Raw genomic sequence first — 20,702 nt, 5'->3', positions numbered from 1 at the left:
CCAGATTACCGTCTATCGGCAACCCATCGATGATTTACGTCAGTCATGTCTAAAATTAATATTGTTTTCTGTACGTTGAGCGCCACTCATCTCATAACATTTTTAGTGCCCTGTCGGCTGTTCAGATGATATATTTGTTAATATTACGTTTATTGTTCATCTGTTATTGAGTATTTATTTCATAAGAGGTAATATAATCTATTAATGGAGTGTGGACATATGTTTTGTATATAAAATGATTTATTTGGGAATATTATTAAGCAATGAAAAAAATATTTCTCATATTAATGTACTTTGAGCAAATATGATTAATTAAATAGTGTGATTCAAATTAGTGATGCCATCTACTGTTGAGGTGTCAAAACATCATATAGTGTAAAGTGTATGTTTCTATATTCTATAGAAGCGAAAGTGCTTTGTGGTTCTATTTCTACCTTATAATAAGAACGGCTGGCCACAGGTCTCCTCTCAGAATGTGAAGGATTAGGCTATGGTACGCCGCACTGGCCAAGTGCGTACCTATTGGTAGTTTTCACATATCTTTGAGCACTTTTATCTCAGGGAGCACTCTAAGATCTCAGGGTGGCAGGTTTTCTGACGATATTTCCTTCACCGTTAAAGCAAGTGATATTTAATTTACAAAATGCACATAACTTAAAACCAGAAGTACGGACCTGGTTTTTGAACCTCCAACCTCCGATCGAGCGGCTGAGTTTCAACCACAAGCCTGTGAGTGCTTCAATTAAATCTAACTATACGTAAAATAATTAACAAAAAATAAAGCTAGCTAACAATACAATTCTCCTTAAGCTAGAAGAGAAATTGTCCATTAAAACAATTCAGTAAACTACAATTTCCGAGCAAATTAAGCCAGCCTGATAACTTAATATCAGGCGTTTAATACCCAAAGCTTTGAGTATCAGGTAACGCTACAATATAGAGTACCAAGACATTTTAATCCTGTAGAATTCCAGCTTAATATTACGATATTCTGATGTTCATTCTGAATAAATCCTATTCAGAGTAGTACACTATTAATTTGAATGGATTTTTCATTTGTCAGCTGACGTTAAAAGTACGGCAGTGATATCGTCGTGGTAGAAACTCGGTCTCATAATCACGATCCTAGGTTCAAATCCCAGGTATGTATTTACGAAATTAATTAAAATATAAATTTAGATTCCCGGTGCGGCGATAAAGTGTTATTAATTATATTGTTTAGAGCTGACCTACACGTGTTCAACGTAATGATGAAGAATTCTTTATGGTTCAACTCCGGAGGCAACACTACCACACCTATTTTTGTCTAATAAGAGCGGTGGTAACACAGATCTAAGGGTGGTAAGCACAGCTGTGTTCCGCTTTTAAATTTGTGGAAAGCGAGATACTTATCCGGGGCGTTACAACTTAGTCTTCAGGGGTAGAAACGCATCCGTCGCCAACCACAGGTAGGAATCTAATCTTATCTGGTTGACTACAGATGTCCATGGGCGGCAGTAGCCACTTACCATTACGATGTTAGCATGTTTGTTTGCTATTTTAATATTATAAAAAAAAAAAAACTAAAATATGCTTCCTTTGAACTAGCATACTTTCCACTATTATTTGTTAAGTTCATTATGGTTTAGACTTAAGCGTATCTAAAGGAGGTATTTTCTAGATATTTCTGTATAAAATAAACCCTCAAAGGAATGAACGATCTCATTATGAGTGGTTCTGATACGTAATTACGAGGATCTAGTGAGACTACTAATTAACTGTGCCCCTACCATGTTTCAGTTTCTTAACAATTATAAAGTTCTTATAAGTTTTTGGCATCAATTTACTTGTATTGGATCTGGCAAAAATATGGTAGAGCTTTTCGTAGCTTGGCGCTACTGTCACACTTATTTATTTATTTAATTAACGAAGGTTCACCAGTACGACATAGTAGAACCTAATATATTGTTTAAACGTGTGAAATAACAGGTGAACTGAAAGTAAATATAAGCTTTACATATTTATTTTCACAAAAAATCGCTTAAATCGTAACATAGGTATTACATAATTTTATTATAATAAAAAAATGATTATAATATCAATAAAATACTTTATTAGATGTAGATTTTAAAATAGCTTTTCAACAATTATCTACCACTTACATCTCCGCTTTTGTATTTTATTATGGCGAAGAAGTGGCATAATTTCATAAAAAAATGGTATATAATGTCAACCTACGCTACAACCCGTGTGCAGCAGTGACCATTTATTATCAAGAGTGCTATGTTCAATCGTGATTTTTGAAAAGGTCGAACGAAACTCGACCCAAATGATTCGAGATGCCATAGTAGGGGTAAACTCAATTAATAATACATTTTGTGGTAAGCGTATTTACGTGCGCATTAATTTTTAGGAATTTTGTTCTCTGATCGATGTTAGGATAATGTTTAGATCCATTAATAAGTAATGAGCGACAGGCTTCTTAGAAATGAATATTTTTTGTTCTATACATCGTATTTTCGACTTTTTTGTTATAATATAGGAGTAGCAGACGAGCATGCAGTCCACCTAAAGGTATGCGGCTACTGCCACCCATGGACATCCGTAATCAACCCCAGATAGGATTAGATATTCCTACTTGAGGTAGGCCACAGATGCGCCGCTACCCCTGAGAACTAAGCTGGAATGACTCGGATAAGAATGACCTTTAGAACACCTTTCAAACCAGAACACAGCAGCGCTTAACGCCCCTTTTATGAGGCAGAAATAGGTGTGGTGATGGTGCCGCCACAAAGGGTTCTACCACCGTCAAATTAATTCTTCATGTCTATAATACTCATACATACATTTAAACATACATGCCATACATTTAATCATAAGTCCTATTAAGTATACATTTTAAAATCGGAAATATAAATACTGTCAGTAACTTTAATTAGAAAAACCTTTAACTGTAATTAAGTTTTTAATTGCTTTACTATTTAAATAACCATTTTGACAGTGTTTAATTAAACAGAATTGTTTAAGTAAATGATTCAGAATTGTAATGAAATTTAAATGTACTACGAATCCCAATTACGACTTGCGGCAGATCGGTCACCACTCACCACAGACACAGACACTCCGTGAGATCCAGGTTCGATCTTCAGCCAGTATCCTTACCATGAGTTTTTACGTTTTGACAAATATGACTGGTTTTGTATTTTTTTACGTATTTGCCCATATACAGCATTTCGTTACGAGATATTCGACCATGAAATCGTAGACGAACTAAGCTTACCGATACAGCTCTTAAACTAAGTAAGCTGAAGTGCCAGTGGGTCGCATCGATCGGACCGATAACTGATGGGCAAGAGGGTCTTCGAGTGGTAATCTCATTTAGGCAAAGTTGCATAGATTCGCCTGCGAATCAAGTGGGCCGACAAACTAACGATAACAGGAAATGTAAAGATAGCAGCACAGATTGGCGTCACGGAACAATAAAACTAAAAGTTTTTTGTTTCGTGATTAGCACTAATAAGGGGAGGTCTATGTCCAGAAGTGGACCTCAAAATGCTCATGGATGGATGTAACGAATGTAGGTAGTAAAGGCCGATTATAGTAAGGTTTAAAAGGTGAGATAGGACACTTGTCTCCATTATGAGAGCAATAACATAAACAATGCGTTTATAAGTCAAATTTACATAATATGCTCCAATTTTCTTGAAAACTCCCCTATTTATATTAAAAGAATCAATTCTGGATATCAAGAGGGAATTCCATGCACCTAATTTATTCACGTTTGACGAAAAATGGTCCGCCTACCTGACGGTTATTCTGGGTAAATAAACATGGACTGCTACACAGATTTATATCGACGAAAACGACCCACTATAATGCTACGTTATATAATTTTTAACGTAGTAAAATAAAATAGGGAAAAGGGTTATTATATATTTTAACGCTATTATACATTCTAACGCTATGTTATATGACATTTGAACGAATGAAAATAAAATAGAAAAAGGTGTTAAATTTTTCGTAGAATTGCTGTTCCAATGGGTATTGAAAATTAATATTAAAATTAAATTAATGTATGTTGGTTTGGTGGTGTATATCGAAATATATTTAGGAATGTGTATTATAATATTTACATAAATATTCCAAGTAATCATTTTGGGATTAGGCTCTTTTTTAAACTTCGTAAAATGACTTTAAAAAAAGATATCTTATAGTAAGTAGTAGATAACAATATGGAATATCAGCTTCCTGTGTATGTATGTATGTTTCATTCTTTGCCATGCCTTAAACTAACTAACGGATTTGAACACACAAGATTCAAAGATTGTCGTAGGATTCGTTTTAATTGTGAGAGTACATTATTTCCCTTATCAGTTAATCATTATTTTCATTTCCTAATAATTAAGAAGAAAATTATATATTGAAAAGAAAAAAAATAATACCTATAGCGTATCCAGAAACATAAGCCAGTGGCCGATAAAACAAATAAATAATAAGTCGAATTTTCGCTATCATATTTTTTTGTTCTAAAATATATGAATGTGAAAAGTTTACTTATAGACGTTGCGAGTATGTTAAAAATAAATCGTAAAAATATTCATATTCGAAATTAACAGGAGATACCTACATTTTGGTATTATGTTTCAATTAATTAAATGGGTAGAACCCTTTCTGGTTTCAATTAGTGTGCGCCACCGCCACCCCTATTTGCACTTTGTGACGATAGTAATAACTATATGGTTGTTTGATATTTCAATTTAATTGAAATATATTATATTGTATATGCAATTTATAAAGCACCTAAGAGTAGTATTTCGAAGTAATCTAGACTGCAGTATCGATTTCGACAGATCTCTTTACTGTTGCTAAATAAAAAAATGAAATTGAATTATTGAAATGTGTGATTTTCATCAATATCTTTATCATCACACCCTACAAACCGGAAGACAGCAACGCTTAACACCTTACCTTATAACAGGTAGAAAAAGTATGGCAGTGTGACCACTGAATTCGAAGCACAAACCCCTTACCATCCTCATATATAGAGTTTTAATTATATGCAGAAGTAGCAAAGAGCAAGGTAGAATCCTTGCTGATGGTAAGAGACTATCGCCTCCCATTTCCGTTACTACCTCTGAAGAGTAAGCTAGAATGCCTCGGATAAGTATGTAAAAGTCATGGATAAGTACTTTCTTAAAAAAATTAAATAAAAAATCAAGAAAACCTCGAATCAATGCTCCCTAATGATGCATGTTTAAGCTCCTGAATAAGAAGTAGGAAAATTAGGGCCTTTTTGGTGTACGCTTAATGAGTTCTTGTAATGAGGGGTTTTAAGGAAGTTTTGAGAGTAGAAATAAGAACTTCTTAAATGATAATTACCTATTTTTTTTGGGTTTTCATGTTGTTGATTTTATATAAAGGGATATTGGTTAGTGGTTGCTCAGTGGTTACGTCTGACTTTCGACGCACGTGTTCTGAGGTTCAAATTCAAGGCACGCATTAATTTTGAAGTTATGAGCGTAATACAATTTAAATATTTCTTAGTACAACGGCAACGGAAAGCTTTGCAATTCCTCACAAAGTTTCCCATAAATTACCTAAATGATTACAATGTTCTGAAATTATCATTTGGCGGCATGGTATACTCATAGCATGCCGCCAAATAATGGTTTCGCCTCTCCACTCCTCCACGCCTCTACACTCCATTTAATACGAGTATAAGGAGAGACCTATGCCCATTAGTGGGCCAGTAATGGGTCTATGATTATTATTTTAACTTAGTTCTGTATTTATTCATATGTGGTATATTACCACTCTTCATTGACAGATATAGACTCGTATCCAAATATGGAACAATACTGGATTGCAGCCGAAATGACAAAGGTTCATTAATAATAATATTATGGTAACCGCTATGACTATAACATCCTTAAATGTAAGTGATCGATTATATTTTATGTCCAATCCGGGTCTACCCAAGGAGCCTAGTGAAGAAGGGACCCTATGTAATGTTGACATTACCCCAGAGGACTATGTTGGAACGCCTCAAATGAGTGTCTACCTTAACACTAAGATTTCTATCCATAGCAGTAACGAATATTTTTTTTTATAATATGCGAGTAGCAGACGAGCACGCAGTCCACCTGTTGGTAAGTGGCTACTGCCGCCCATGGACATCTGTAATCAACCCCAGATAGGAAGTACATATTCCTACCTGAGGTCACGAGATGCGCCGCTATCCCCGAGGACTACGCTGGAACGCCTCGAAAAAGTATGTCTCCATTACCACATCCTTCAAACGAGAAGAAAGCAGCGCTTATCACTATTGTTAATAGGCAAAAATATGACAGACTGAATACTCAGATAGAAATATATGACAAAAACTTGAAAGTATGCAAGGGCACACAAGAATAACGAGTAATCTGAAGTATGTGGCATTAGAATTAATTAAATTATAATGATGATATTTAACTGCTTTAAATTAAAAATAATTACGGTCAGTAGAAGTTTAACACAAACGGTTTTATGTAAAAGGTTCTAATGTAGATTAAACAGTGCCTGTGGTTTGTGTAGGACATAATATATTTTCAAAGTTAAGCTAATTGGTTGTAGTGGGGCTTGGATGGGTGGTTAGCGACCAAATTTCACAGTTTGGTGGATGACAGCCTGTACCAATCGGTGGTCAATCCTCGTCGAATGCAATATATCATTGGCTGGATGATTTCATATTGCCCATAATGCCTCCGACAAGATTTAACGAATGCTATCCAACGATAATAACTAACACTAAGGACTTGACGTAGCTTTTGGGGGACCAATGAATATAAGGGACTAGTGGTCATCCATCCAACTCCCGACCGCGCACTTTATTATTTAAGTTTGCTGATTGGTGTGGGTCTGCAAAAACTATGTAAGCTCTTTTTGGGTTCATTTGGCCTCCGAAACACGTAGAAGCGAATAAAATTTCACCACTAGCGTTCACCCATCCAATTCCCGGCTGCGCCTGAACTTATTTAACTTAAATATGATCATCATTTATCACTGTTCTTTTTCGATAAACTTTTTTATTTATTAGATGCAACTACAAAGTATACACCATCTCCCCAATACACAGGCTTGACTAAATAAGTTATAAAGTGTCACCTCAATTAAAGGCATGCATGAATACCAACATAAATTAACATTCATGTATGAAACTTTTTGTAAGAATGGAATGGTACTCACTTCACAAACAAAATGATGCCTGTCTTCTCAATCTGCCTAAATATGCCTTTCCAAGATGCGAGCATGCAGTACTGCTGCTTCGCCGTCAGCGGCGACCGAGGGTCTGCGGGTGGTGGAGGACGGTGCAACGGGTCTGCACCACTCCCGAACTCTGACGCGGCTAGTTGAGATAGCTTGCAACCCATTTTGATGCAACCTTTTTTGATTTATTTTTACGTCCCTACGAATTGTTTCAAGTTTTTGCAAAACTATTTCACTTCATTTCTTTTATTTTTAATTTTTATCTATTTAATTTGTGTGTTGTGCGTGTGTTGACAGATTTTTGACTTAATTTGTGGTCATAAAAACACTTTTGCTTTTTTTTAATTGGTAAATACACTTTTCACTTTCCACTTCAGCACTTCACTTTTAAAAACTTTTTTATTTTTATTTTATGGAAAAATGTTACTGCATTTTTATTGACGGGTATATTTTTATTACGGAGCAAGTTTTAGTGTTTTGGCACCTCGTGTCTGTTTGACGTCAAATAATTTTGACCCTCTCGCACTTAACACTCTACAAACGAGTGTACTGTTTGGAATTTACTCTATTTATGAGCGTGATAGGTTGGGAAGATTAACTCGGAGGAGATATAAAAATAGCGGCGAGGCCGGATCTAAATAATTGAATACCGATAAATTTCACAATTCACTTCGAGCTTTAAAAATTTCGTTTTCGATAATAAATCCCATTCATCCACACGTGTTCAAACAACCACTGTAACTTTTTATTTGAAAAAACAATCGTTATAATTCAATAACGACGCCAAGTGGTTTTCCGTTATTTGCCGCGAAACACTTTTCCGTTATTCCTATAAGTTACACTAGTGTAGCGCCCGGTGTGTACTTTATTACTGCGACGGAAAACGGCTAGTGATGTGAAGTTATGTGAATATTAAAGTGTCGTTAAAAACGTCGGTACCGCTCTTGATGTTAATTGGCCGGACACACGATGCGATTTAAATGATTAACGCTATTTGTGTATGACAGTAATGTAAAATTAGAACCGTCACGATGTTTACGTTCGGAATGTTTGAGATTTTTGTATTCATAACTTTTATAATTTTTGAGATGAAAATCCGGCGTAAGAATCTATAAGCGGCTTCACTAACAGTTTTATGAGTATATATGAATATAAATATGTACAACTATTGCGTAAAACCGTTATACATATTATTTATTAGTTTGCATTCATTTTAAAAATAAACTTCGTCGAACTCTTTTTAAACTTCAATCGATAGTGAATGGTTATCATCATGGTGTTAAGATAAACTCATGTCTAAAAACAATGCGCGCTATATTAAGTACCTCTGGTTTAAGATATTATCCAAAACATGGTGAGTCATATAAATATCGTTGATTGATTAAAAATAACTATAATTTATTCTTTCGTCTTTTTTAGGATTAAATGTTCATATTGCATTATAATGAATCAAGATAGTTACTAAACAATGGTATTTTTAATTTTCTAATTTTATATGAATTTTATTTTTATTCCATCGTGACAATTCTTAACCGTCAGGTTTATTTCCAATAAAAATAAAAGTAACGATAAAAAATAACGAGGCGTGACGTTAAAAGACGGAAAACATTGCGATATATCACATCACTAGTGACCAAGTCTAGCTCCATACAATTTTTATGACGCTTAGCAATTGTATGATAATATTGTTGTCCTTTTTCGAAATTATGGCGTCCTACGTCAATTGAGGTTTTGGCGCGTCGCCTAATTGAATAATGGACTCTGTCGCGTTGTGATACGGAGGTTTCAGGTATCGTCGGCAAGTATGAACTGTTATCGCGGATTTTTATCGCTCTTCAAATGCGGACTGTATTTTTAATGACGTTATTATGTGAATAATACGGGAGGAAAGTAATGGTCCCCTTTGCCTTAGTTAGCGAACTTTCTTATGCCCATTTTTATGTCGTTGTAACTGTTAAGATATGGGATGGCGTAGATAATTATTATAAAGGCACATTTGCGTCTTTATTATATCATCACAGTGAGGTAATTGTTATAATGCAATTCATATTTATTATACGTATCGTTCTCTACACCGATTACCTTAGATATTTTGGATATTACCGTTAAATATTAGTACCATCAAAATTGTTTCGCACTTTTTAAGCTTAACCATACCGTTTTTATAATCACAGTCCGTATAGACTTTCTATTATCACGCAAATAAATCATTGTCCTATGGCTGTGTTTCCATTGCACCCACATGGTATGTTAGTGTAATACCAGCTTGGTGCAAAAAGAGCTCTCATACAAAGCCGGCGATGCATTGGCGACTAATCTGGTGTTGCAAATGTCCATAGGCGGCGTTGACTACTTTCCATCAGTTAGCACGTCTGCCTAATCGTTAGGTTAAACTATAAAGTCCCTGTAGTTCCGGGACTAGAATAGGGCTACGGTATCCCCTGCCTGTCGTAGGAGGCGACTAAAAGGGGGGCTTCCGGGGTTGCGGGCGACAAGCGACCCCGGGAAGGACGGCGGTATGTGTGGTCGCATACCGTCATAAACACTACATGGTGTGGGAGGAGCGAAAACTGCTGCCCCAGGGTAGAGCCCGATCGGGGCATAGCGCTTGGAGAGCTCCGGTTGTGTTCCGTCGGAGATCCCGGAGTTCTCCAACAAGCGTTGATGACGGCCACCGGGGGGGTTTTAGTGCGGTAAAAATCCCACATAACCCGGCGTCGCTCCCACGTCGTCGGGTACCTTTTGAAGGTCGAGTGTTATTAAGTTATATCAAAAATAATATAATAGAGAGGAAAATGAAACGTTTCGTGTAGTAATAGATGACAGCGTGCGTTTCTGGAATTTGGTATCGCATTCCGTACTTCTTAATCATGAAAAAGACTGTCATGTATAAATACCCTAATCATACTTATATGCCACTTAAGTATAAGTAGTAAAACTGTATAATGATAATCTTAGTAAACAGAATCGTTTTCTTACCTGCTCCGGTTCATTGAATAACACTTTAATTCAGATGTATGTATGTAGATAAGTAGGTTATTGTATATTATCATATATAAATATGGATAATATTTTCACGTGCCACACAAGTGGAATGTTTTTTTCGTTAGTCAATCATTTCTTTCGGGCGAAAAATAGACCTTATTTCAATGCTATTCCGCGAGTTTTATGTAATATTTGTTAAAGTATATGAGTGTTAATATATGAAGTATGCTTACATTTTTATATATTTATGCCTAGTTACAGATACTAAACATAAACGTACACTTCTCCATCTCTCCCTCTCGAAAGTCCCACAAGTGAATTTTAATAGTTTGGTGGTAATTTAAATGGCTTGGTAAAGTCAGTTGGTAAAGTCCTTAGTTAATATCATATAAAAGAGTTTCTCTCTCTTACCAGCCTTTATGCAAAATAAATATTCAACGAGATTCACTCACGGTTTTTTCACCCTTAAGACATTCAAACAAAATCTTAAAAATTTTCATATCCATCATAATTTTATAATTTCTTGATATAATACGCATAATATTTTGTATATGTTCTGAATAGAGTATGTTACTTTATATACTAATATAATATACTTAGTTGCGAGCATTTTTAAAGTGACTCTTTATTATATTTAACGCGCACTTGACGGTTAAAGTGTTTCTGAGCACTTATGTACACTTTCACAAAGTGTTTTACAAGTAGGATAGAGTACACTATCATACATCTTATAGGTATATCAAAATGTAGAGTTAATGTAGAACCAGTTATAATATTTGCTGCATATACTAGTTCTTTTAAATTAGGATGTTTTTTATAACAATTCAAATTTTCACCCCCCTTTTTGATAAGTGAATCCAGTCACATTTCGTAGAAAGAAGAAAGAAAGAAACAAACAAAATCTTTATTTGCATAATTGCATACAGAAAATTAAAGAACAGAAAGAGAAAAAACATACGACAAAAATCAATTAAAAAATCGACTGAATTATTATTATTATTATATCATTGCGTGTATTTTTATTTAATATTTTAATAGACAACTTTGTGCACTGACCCTTATATAATATATCTTTTAAAAGAAAGTTTGGAAAATCCAAAAGTGCACGACTCATAATGCTCATTTAATTATGAAAATAAAAAAAAAAATAAATAAAACTTAAGTCGTTCAAAATTAATTGCCGAAAAAACAGCTGTAGTAGGAACAAGGTACTGCACAAGCGCCCCTGGTGGAATAAATGTACATAATATCTATAGATATACAGTCTTGTAGTTTTCGTTTTTTATTTTTATTAATTGCAATTAAACGACACTGAATTAATTAATCATTCGCATTCAGTGACCTACAATCGTCGATTAGAATTTAAAAAAAAAAAATTAACTCAAATGATGGATTTTTTCACAAGTTACAGTGTTTTCAGGTTTCACACATGACGGACAGGAAAATTTTTTGACCTATTTTGGTGTTTTTTTCCAATTCTATTGCAGTAAATCTATTTTTAAAAAGTATGGAATTAATCTCCATTAAATTATCTCGACAATAGTATGCAAAATATCTTGATTCCGTGAACTATCAAGGCTATAATAATAAAAATAGCCGCCAAAATGAAGCGAAAAAAGTTTTTCGATCGTAAAGCACTCTCTGATGCTTCGCATCATGAGTCGTGCAATACCAAAAAAGAAGTATGTATCAATTGTAATAGATACTCATATAATCCACGACGAAAATATTTAGTACAAGTAACATTTCTTATTACAACAAGATGAAGAAAGAATCGTGCTTGTAAATAAAATTTTCTTTTTGCTTTGATATTGGGTCCAATACGTTTCGTAGTCCACTTGGCAATTTATTAATAAGTTTCTGAACAGTGTAATTTGTTCATGCTCTTTATTGATTTGGTGAGTCGTCTGCAATCGGTTAATGTCTAGAAACTAGACAATACCGACTTCATCAATGTCTTTTCAATGCGCTACTTTTATCTACTTACGACCGGTCTGGATAACCTATCTTTAACAAACTGTTAAATTAGCTACCAAAAGTCGCTGATGGCAGTTTATTGCCTTTTCATAACTCAACCTTTAATTTTTGAAGATTTTTAAGTAACTTTAACCTTTGCTATTGATGTGTGTTTGGTAGAGCCATGAGAAAATATATAGAACATTTCAATAACAGATGATGATATACCTAACCGTAGTCAGGATTCCCTGTAGTTTCGACTACAAATCGACTGGACTAGTCTTTGTCCAGAAATGTGATTTCGGTTTTTAGAGGAATATTAAGAAATACCCTAAACCTTCCGTTATGACTACGGCTTTTTTAATTACAGTCGTTGCTTAAGATTTTAGGGAGGGAGTTGAACTTCCAACCCCCTGTGGCAATGATTTACCCCACCATCCCCTAATTAAGCCAGCGTCTCAAGGATGCAGGAAGGAAGTAATTTTCCAAATTCCAGAATATAGCTTTGTATACTTGATTTGATCCTTTTATAAAGTCAGAGGTGAAAAAAGATAAAAGTAATAAAAATGATTTGGACGACACTTTTAAATAATATTTATTTGAACGAAAAGTAACATTTTAATACACCGACCTTACTTTATATTACAAATTACAAACATCCATCACTTATATAAATTCTCAGTAAATACATTTTCTTACTAATAAGTACTGTTAGGACTAAAGGGTTAGTGACACTAGTACCTCTTTTTAAATAAATAAACAAAAATACTTTTCTCTAAGTAAGTTACTATTCAGATTTCATTTAGAAGAAGCACTGTCACATTTAGTTCTAGATTATAGGTTATAGCTATGTTAATGCTGTGTTCTGTCTGATATGATATACATAAGACAAATCAGCTAGACCATCCAACAAGCCAAAGTAGGCATTGATTTTTAGTCATGTTCGTAACGTATGAAGAATATATAAGCTGGAACGCCTCGGATAACTATATCTCCTTTACCACATGTTTAAAACCAGAATACAGCAGCGCATAATATTGCTAAGATGGGTGTGGCAGTGGTGTGCCTGGAGCTGGAGCTGGAACCTATATTAAAACGCCTCGTGCAACACGAAATATAGCACATTAACAACTGTAAACCCATAAATATAGAAATAAATGGCAGTGCAAATATAGAAATAAAGAGTTCTATTACCGTTATACATTAAAAGAGGTAACGTATGTAACTAACAACACACATACTATGTTTAGAATAACAGTGTAATGTAAGGACAGATTATATGCAGATAGAGCGCTCGGAACATTACAATGAAACATAAAAAAAAAAACAGAAAACGATAATTTCTCATGGGCATCTAATTTAAATAATGATAGTAATTTTGAATTGAATTTTTGTCAATACCATATACAACCAGAAGTCTTAGATATTTTAAATATTTCAAGTAATACTGACGTTTAAGATGTAATGTTGAAGCATTATAGCTAAAAGAAGCTTTGACGCCACGACGCCTACTTTAAATTAGAAAAAGGAGCACTACATTGCTATTATTATATTATAAGACAAAGTACTTCCGGATACAGCATCAAAAAGTCCTGCCTTCTTTTAATATTTTGGACATAAAGCCTCAGAAGCCTGAGGAGATTTCCATAACTTTCTTTTACATAATTTCTGTGGTTGTTTGGTTTGCGTTAAAACATAACAAGCAGACAGATGGAGCTATTTATTTATTTATAATATTATTATTATTATATTCGTTACTATTATTACCTATTAGGTATCTAATTATGTATCTAATTACCTATTAGGTTTATGGTATTTAAATGAAATGCATCTGACGTAATAATACAAAAATGATTACATACATATTATTGTTGTTTTTCTTTATTATACTCGCGATTTCCTTGCACTCTATCTGTTTTTTTACAATCTGTGAAGTTAACAATTGTGATTCTGTATACAGCACAGTCTAAAACATTTACCCTTTAGTTAAGGTAGAAATACGCCTCTAAAATGTTTAACTTTTTGGTAATAAGAACTATATCATATAATTACAATTTATTTCACTAAATAATTATACTTAGATCAATAATAGTTTCGAAGTACATTTACATTTATTAAAATTGATACAAAAATGCATTTCCTTTCGATTTTCTGACTGAAGAAATCTCAAAAATTAAATTGTTTACAAATATATGGCAAGATTGCCAGTTTGTAGATAATTTATCTAAAATCTACCGGAAATACTAAAAATAAAAATATTTTCTTGTTCTAATTTTTCACTTCAAGGATCTCTCAAAATACGAAAATTTCAGAAAGTGGTATTTCAATCCCATTTTAAAAATTGACATAAACAGTTTTATTTGACATAATGAGTAGGAAGTAGTAAAATAAAGGTTCATTATGAAAATTTAGTATTTAATTTCGTGATCAAAAGGTGGCATAAAGTACCGCATCATCATATTTAGATAAATAAAAAAAAATAGGAATTAACATAAAAAGATAAGAAACTAAGCAAATGACACTGTTTAACAGATCAAAATTAAGAGTTGAAATAAATAGATTTGTAAAGTTGTATTAAGATTCTCGTTAAGTTAGTTTTTCAAGGACTAGAATGTAGAAAGAAGTAACCAAAAATTTTGATTTTTACGTTTATTTATATAAGCTTACAAAAAACATTTGTCAACGTAGGTACACAAGAATTGTTACGTGTACTTAGTTCTAGTATGAGGCAAGTTTTCAATAAGCTTTTTCGGATCACCGCAGATAATACCTCGATTTCCCCATATCAATATGTCTATTGAAAGGGTACACTCGGGTGGAATAGACATTGTTGTATCGGGACATTCAAGATATTTAATGAAATGGAAACATTTGTTTAGCACAATACAATAATATTTGGTTTATTTCATATGAATAATACTGATAGTAAAGTAAATGTTCGCGCTGTAGAATCTACACTTCTTTGGCGTCATAATAATAATTTTATAAGTAAATATAATAACAGGGAATAATCCTCATGTATTTACTTTACGAGTTACAATTATGTATAATTTTTATAGAAGTAATATTTGCCTGATTACAATTTTTGCTTATTTTATATTATATGTAGGCTGATAATAATATAAGTGACTTATAAAAAAACTTCATATGAGCTAACATCAGACCACAGTATATGTACTTTTGTGTCCAAGAATTTTTGAAGATCTTTGAAAGGTATACATAAACTCTACATTTATTACACAAGTTCTAAAATTTGACATTTTAATTGTTTTTTTTTTCTAACGACAATACTCCATTAACTAAACATGTATCTTTTAAATATATCTGAAATTACAGTATGTATAAAAAGATAATATTGAAAATACATAAAAACATTTATATTCAGAAATAATTAAGTATTTATTTGCACAATTCCCACAAATATTAAATTATCTATTTATAATAATTCATAATCATGAATTAACATTCAACATTAGATAATGAGAAATAAAACTGATAAAGGTCCTACACCATACTTGCTTTTAATTGAAAGTTATTAAATGATTGAAAAACTATAATGTGTATAATGTTTATGTCGATAATAATGCTTTAAATGAAAATATGTAGGTGTGGTACTCCTCATTAATCGAAGTCGGATGACTATTATAATCACCGTGCCGATAAGTACGCTGGGTTCTACCCTAGTTTGGCTAAGTATCTGAAAAACGAATTAGGATATCTATTCTGGGTGTGGGTCATATATGTCTTCTATAAATTAAAAAAAAAATTAAATAAAAAAAATTAAAAAAAGAAATATACTGTTGAGCAATAAATAAAAGGGTTGATATTGAAAACGTTATATTCAATCAAAAGCAACTATGTTGTTAGGACATAAATATACATTCTCTTTGCTACACAATACTTATTAGACATATATCTTAAAATAACTATTTATTTTATTTTACTCTTACATTACAAGCGTATGTTGAATAGGTTTTCATTCGCAAATTATACGTTAAACAAGTGCCACATTAATTAATATTTTAAGTATTTTTCTGCAAAAATCTGTTTGTTGTAACGTGCATTTTGTGCTATTTATTAGTTGCAGCCCAAATGATTGACACATCTTTACGAATCTATTGAAATTAAAAAATAATAAATAACTTAGGTAGGTACTATAACTTAATATATTAAATAATGTTTAAATAAAAAAATATATATTGAAAATTTTCAATAAATGTTATACACAAAAATACTTCCAAAAATATGAACAAATGATTCCTTTATTTTATTTTTAATTTATAAAATAACGAGAAAGTTTTGTTTAAACATACCATTATAAATAGATAACGATGGTAGCCACAAGAAACAGACATTCGCAGAAAATCACTTAATATTGTTCTACTTTTCCACGGAATGGACAAATTGCTTTTTCGGTAGAAAGCAAATATTTGGTCAGGACTTAAACAAACAATGGGGAATGGACCTCCCTCACCTGAATATCCTCTATTATTGAACATGTCCGGCTTTCGAGCAATATGTGGCACACGGAAGAGACGTTGGGCGCGGTTTGACAAGGCATTGATATTTGCTTAGTGTCTCCAATATATATGTGCACTCCAATATATTGCGATACATTACGAATATATTACACATGTGGTATAGTGCTGACGCATGTTACGTCTCTTCTGTTTGGCCTATTTGTAAGACAATGGACTGGTGGAATTTACAAAAAATATACAATAACGAAAATTTGTTTGACTATACTTAGTTTTCCAATAAATAACAATATTTAAACAATATGTCAAGAAACCTTAAGACGAAAATTTAAAATAATATCCACAGATAAGAATTAAATAGAAAATAATTATCTAAATTTCCCAGTTCTGTGGAAGATTTTTATTACATACTCAAAATATAAATCTTTATAGAAATAAATTATATGTAAAGCTCATATAGTTTCCCGGAAAACCCAATAAAAATAAACTGAATCTGAATGAAATGAATTGAGAACGGATCTCCCTCACCTGTGCCCTATCTTCAAATATTGAACATTTCCAGTCTTCGGGTAAGGAAGGAAGTATCTCCGATGTCCATTATTATCCCGGTTCGGGCGAAGATCGATGATACTAGATTGGAGATATTTATGTGACAATATTGCGGATACCCTTGAATTTATTTGATAGTATTTTTATTCAAGAATTGAATTACCAGTTTTAATTTCCTATTTACGTTTATATTATTTCCGTGTGATCACTGACTTCCATATTAGGTTTTTAAGTTCTCCGTAGTAGCAGAATTGATTACTACGACTCAAATATTTGCGATAGTGACGTCACGTATCGTATCGTATTATATCACATTTTTCTTGAATAATTTATAATACCCAACTTTATGTCGCTTTTTATCAATTGATTTTGTAAAAAAAAATCGCTTCATTTTCCTAAACGTATGACTTCCAAAATTTAGCCTGTATTTTTATGTACTCCTATTTTGAGAAGACGCACATATTTACAAATTGTAAAAAGTATTATGATATGTTATGAGTTTATGAAATTTCGATGTAAATGTAATCCCTAGACTTTAGTTGGCAAGCATAGATCTGGATTAGTCTAAATTTAGGTTAATACGATGATTAGGCGAGATTACACTCAGTAAAGATCGTAAACTAAGGTTAGATAAGATCAGATTAAAGGCTTTTATTTTCCAAAAATAAATTAGAACAAAATTGAAATGAAATTCTGGATTTGACCTTTCTAAGTAACTAAGTACATAATTTTAAAAAGGTTACAGTTGATAAAGGTTAAAGGCCATTCCAGTTAAAATTGACCTTTTTATATTTAAGTAATTAAAACTTTTTCTATTTTTTATTATTTGTTTTGGTATGTTACAATATTTTTGATCAGGGCATTTTAAGGGTCTAATTATAACAAGGTTTTGAAGGTGGTAGAACCCTTTGTGGTTCGACTCCGGCGGCACCACCGCCACACCTATTTCTACCTAATAACAGCAGGGGTTGATTACAGAAGTCCATGGGCGGCAGTAGCCGCTTACCATCAGGTGGATTGCATGCTCGTCAGCTACTCCTATATTATAAAAAAAAAACAAGTAGCAACAAGCAGCAATAGTTTAGTGCTATATAAATTCTCATCTGAGGCCAATTAAAGGCAAAACATCCAGATTCGAAAAAAACATTAGTAATGTTCGCCAATCCAACTTTTATATTGTTGTGAGACCATAAAAGTATTGAGGTCCAAAGATCAAGTCCCAATCACACGGAGATTACTCCCATCTTCTAAGCGTCCTGTAAAAATGCTCTCGAATGTATGTGAAATCACTTCTTCAGCGCGGTATGACTTAAACATTTCTAATTCAAAGAAAAACAATGCATGTCCCGAGCTCAGCAGTGGGACAATGCTAGTTGCGTTTCCAAATGTTATTGACTTTCAAAGCAATATATCCATTCACATGAATAAAAATAAGTACATTACCTAATCATACATAAAGAATACATTAAAATATAGATACAACAGTTACTATACATTTAATATTCACATTAAATACATGGCTCATAAAGATCCTTACAGCTGTTTTAAGCAAATTGACATTTCTTTTGCACTCAAAATCTTTGGAGTTCCAAATAAACAGTTCAATTCTTTAAAAGTTTGAATATGTTCTTGTCGGACTTCATACGAGTAACGATAAGCGAGAGTAACGCATCAGCTAATGGCTGAATTGGTATGCATACTCCTGTAATTTTTTATTCCAAGAACAGTTCAGTATGTATAACTTGATTTGATAAATAATATGACCCAAAATGGCTTACACATTAGTTGAGCGCGAGGCAAATAGAATTATTGCCATTTTGGACCACATTTTTTTATTGAAACAGTCGTATAATTTTGATTGTGGCTAATCTAATTGGGATATTATCTACTGTCGAGTATGACACTTAATAATCTCTCAAGAAAAACTTAATATTTTCGTATCATATTTTTTTAAGTATTAGTTGTGATATTAGCAAATGGTCGCTTACCGTTAATCGTTTGCGGTGACAAATCCTTATATGTTTTAGTAGTCTATGATCCGTGTTGTCAATTGCAACATCAACATCTACTCGTTTCTGCTTTCTAATCAAAATACAAGTAGATACTTATATTTAGCAAGCAGATAGTCGGATCTCATACCATAGTAAAATGTTAAGAGACTGTAACAAAGTCCAAATGGGACAGGAAACTTACATGACCACTGACTTAGTTTTAATTCCCTTTGAAGCCAGAACACAGTAGCTTAACTGCTATGAGACGGTACACAGTCTCTATGAAACTATTTCTTGTACTTAAAAGATGTTTAGTTCACGTCGTCGAGTTGGACGTAGGACCCGCTTTCTCGTAGCCCTCAATTAGCGTTTCTAGTATGAATTTAATAGTTATTTTGTAGATGTTCTCCACGTTTGGCGTGTAGCGGTCCCCTAACGTCGACTCCACCGCTGCTAGGAATGGGGTCTCGATTTTCTGGAACAAAATCAAAGATACTTTAGCAATAATATAATTGTATTATAATTTGTAACGTTCACTTATATTGTTAATGTGTGCATTTATAAAATAAGGGATAAATATATCCCTTTTTTAAATTATTATCCCGACAACCCCCGATCCCGACAAACTGACATCAACTTAATTTCGATCAAGATTTAACAGATAAACAAGATAAACATTTAACAAATTTCAATACAATAACTTTTCAGTTTCAAAATTTTCGAACTTATCTTTTTCCTACAAAAAAAAAATTAACAAAAAAATACAACCGACTTCTTTGTCACTGCAAAGTACACTCAATATATTTCATTGGATAACGATGTAAACAGCGTGTCTAATATGAGCGCCGACTTCAGAAATATGTACTAAACCAACATTTATTTCAATTATTTTTTACTTTGTAGTGACATAGAAGTCGGTTGTATTTTTTTGTTAAAAATTTTTTTCACCCATTTTAGTGATGACATACTAACATTTATATTAATACAATATAAAATTGTATAAACGTGATCATGAATGAAGGTAAGGTCTGAGTTTACACTGATTCGAACCGCCCGCTCGCAGGGCGCTGCCGCGCCCTGCTCGCTTAGTTTTATATTGTCTTATATGTTCCAACCTAACCTAACTAAATAGTCAATGATGAACTGGCTTTGCAATTTCATTAGAACCTACACCAAATATCTTCAAACACAACTCAATTATTCCCATCGGTTGAGGAGTTACATATTTTGTCTCCGAGCCACATTATCAGACCCTTAAATAGTCAATGATGAACTGGTTTTGCAACTTCATTAGAACCTACACCAAATATCTTCAAACAAAACTCAATTATACCCATCGGTTGAGGAGTTACATATTTTGTCTCCAGATCCTCATTATATTTAAATCGGATTATTATTACACACACGAAATTAAAGGCATTAAAATAGGTTCATAAACGGCGAAGTTATGGCTGTTATATTTACATGGGTGGAGGAGTTCCCCTCATTTTCTTCAGAACCCATCGATGGATCCTAACCA

General features: G+C 33.0%; 2 protein-coding genes across 2 annotated transcripts in view; both read right to left on the bottom strand.

Annotated features, from left to right (window-relative positions):
• Positions 1–8,110, bottom strand: part of LOC140742829 (neuroglobin-like) — a 31,959-nt gene extending 23,849 nt beyond the window's left edge. The window contains exon 1 of the mRNA XM_073073864.1: positions 7,204–8,110. Coding sequence (XP_072929965.1) covers positions 7,204–7,388 — 185 coding nt within the window. The 5' untranslated portion in view covers positions 7,389–8,110. The remainder of the gene's footprint in view (positions 1–7,203) is intronic.
• Positions 8,111–18,484: 10,374 nt separating this feature from the next.
• The window catches only part of LOC140742967 (neuroglobin), a 117,084-nt gene continuing 114,866 nt past the window's right edge, over positions 18,485–20,702 (bottom strand). The window contains exon 4 of the mRNA XM_073074084.1: positions 18,485–19,658. Within this exon, the coding sequence (XP_072930185.1) occupies positions 19,500–19,658 (159 nt within the window). The 3' untranslated portion in view covers positions 18,485–19,499. The remainder of the gene's footprint in view (positions 19,659–20,702) is intronic.

Source organism: Epargyreus clarus, unplaced genomic scaffold (genome assembly GCF_041222505.1).
Source record: "Epargyreus clarus isolate Ecla_fem2 unplaced genomic scaffold, WU_Ecla_fem_2.2 ptg000001l, whole genome shotgun sequence".
Taxonomy (NCBI): Eukaryota; Metazoa; Arthropoda; class Insecta; order Lepidoptera; family Hesperiidae; genus Epargyreus; species Epargyreus clarus.
Note: the sequence above shows the minus strand (reverse complement) of the source record. Positions and strands in the feature narration are given on the sequence as shown.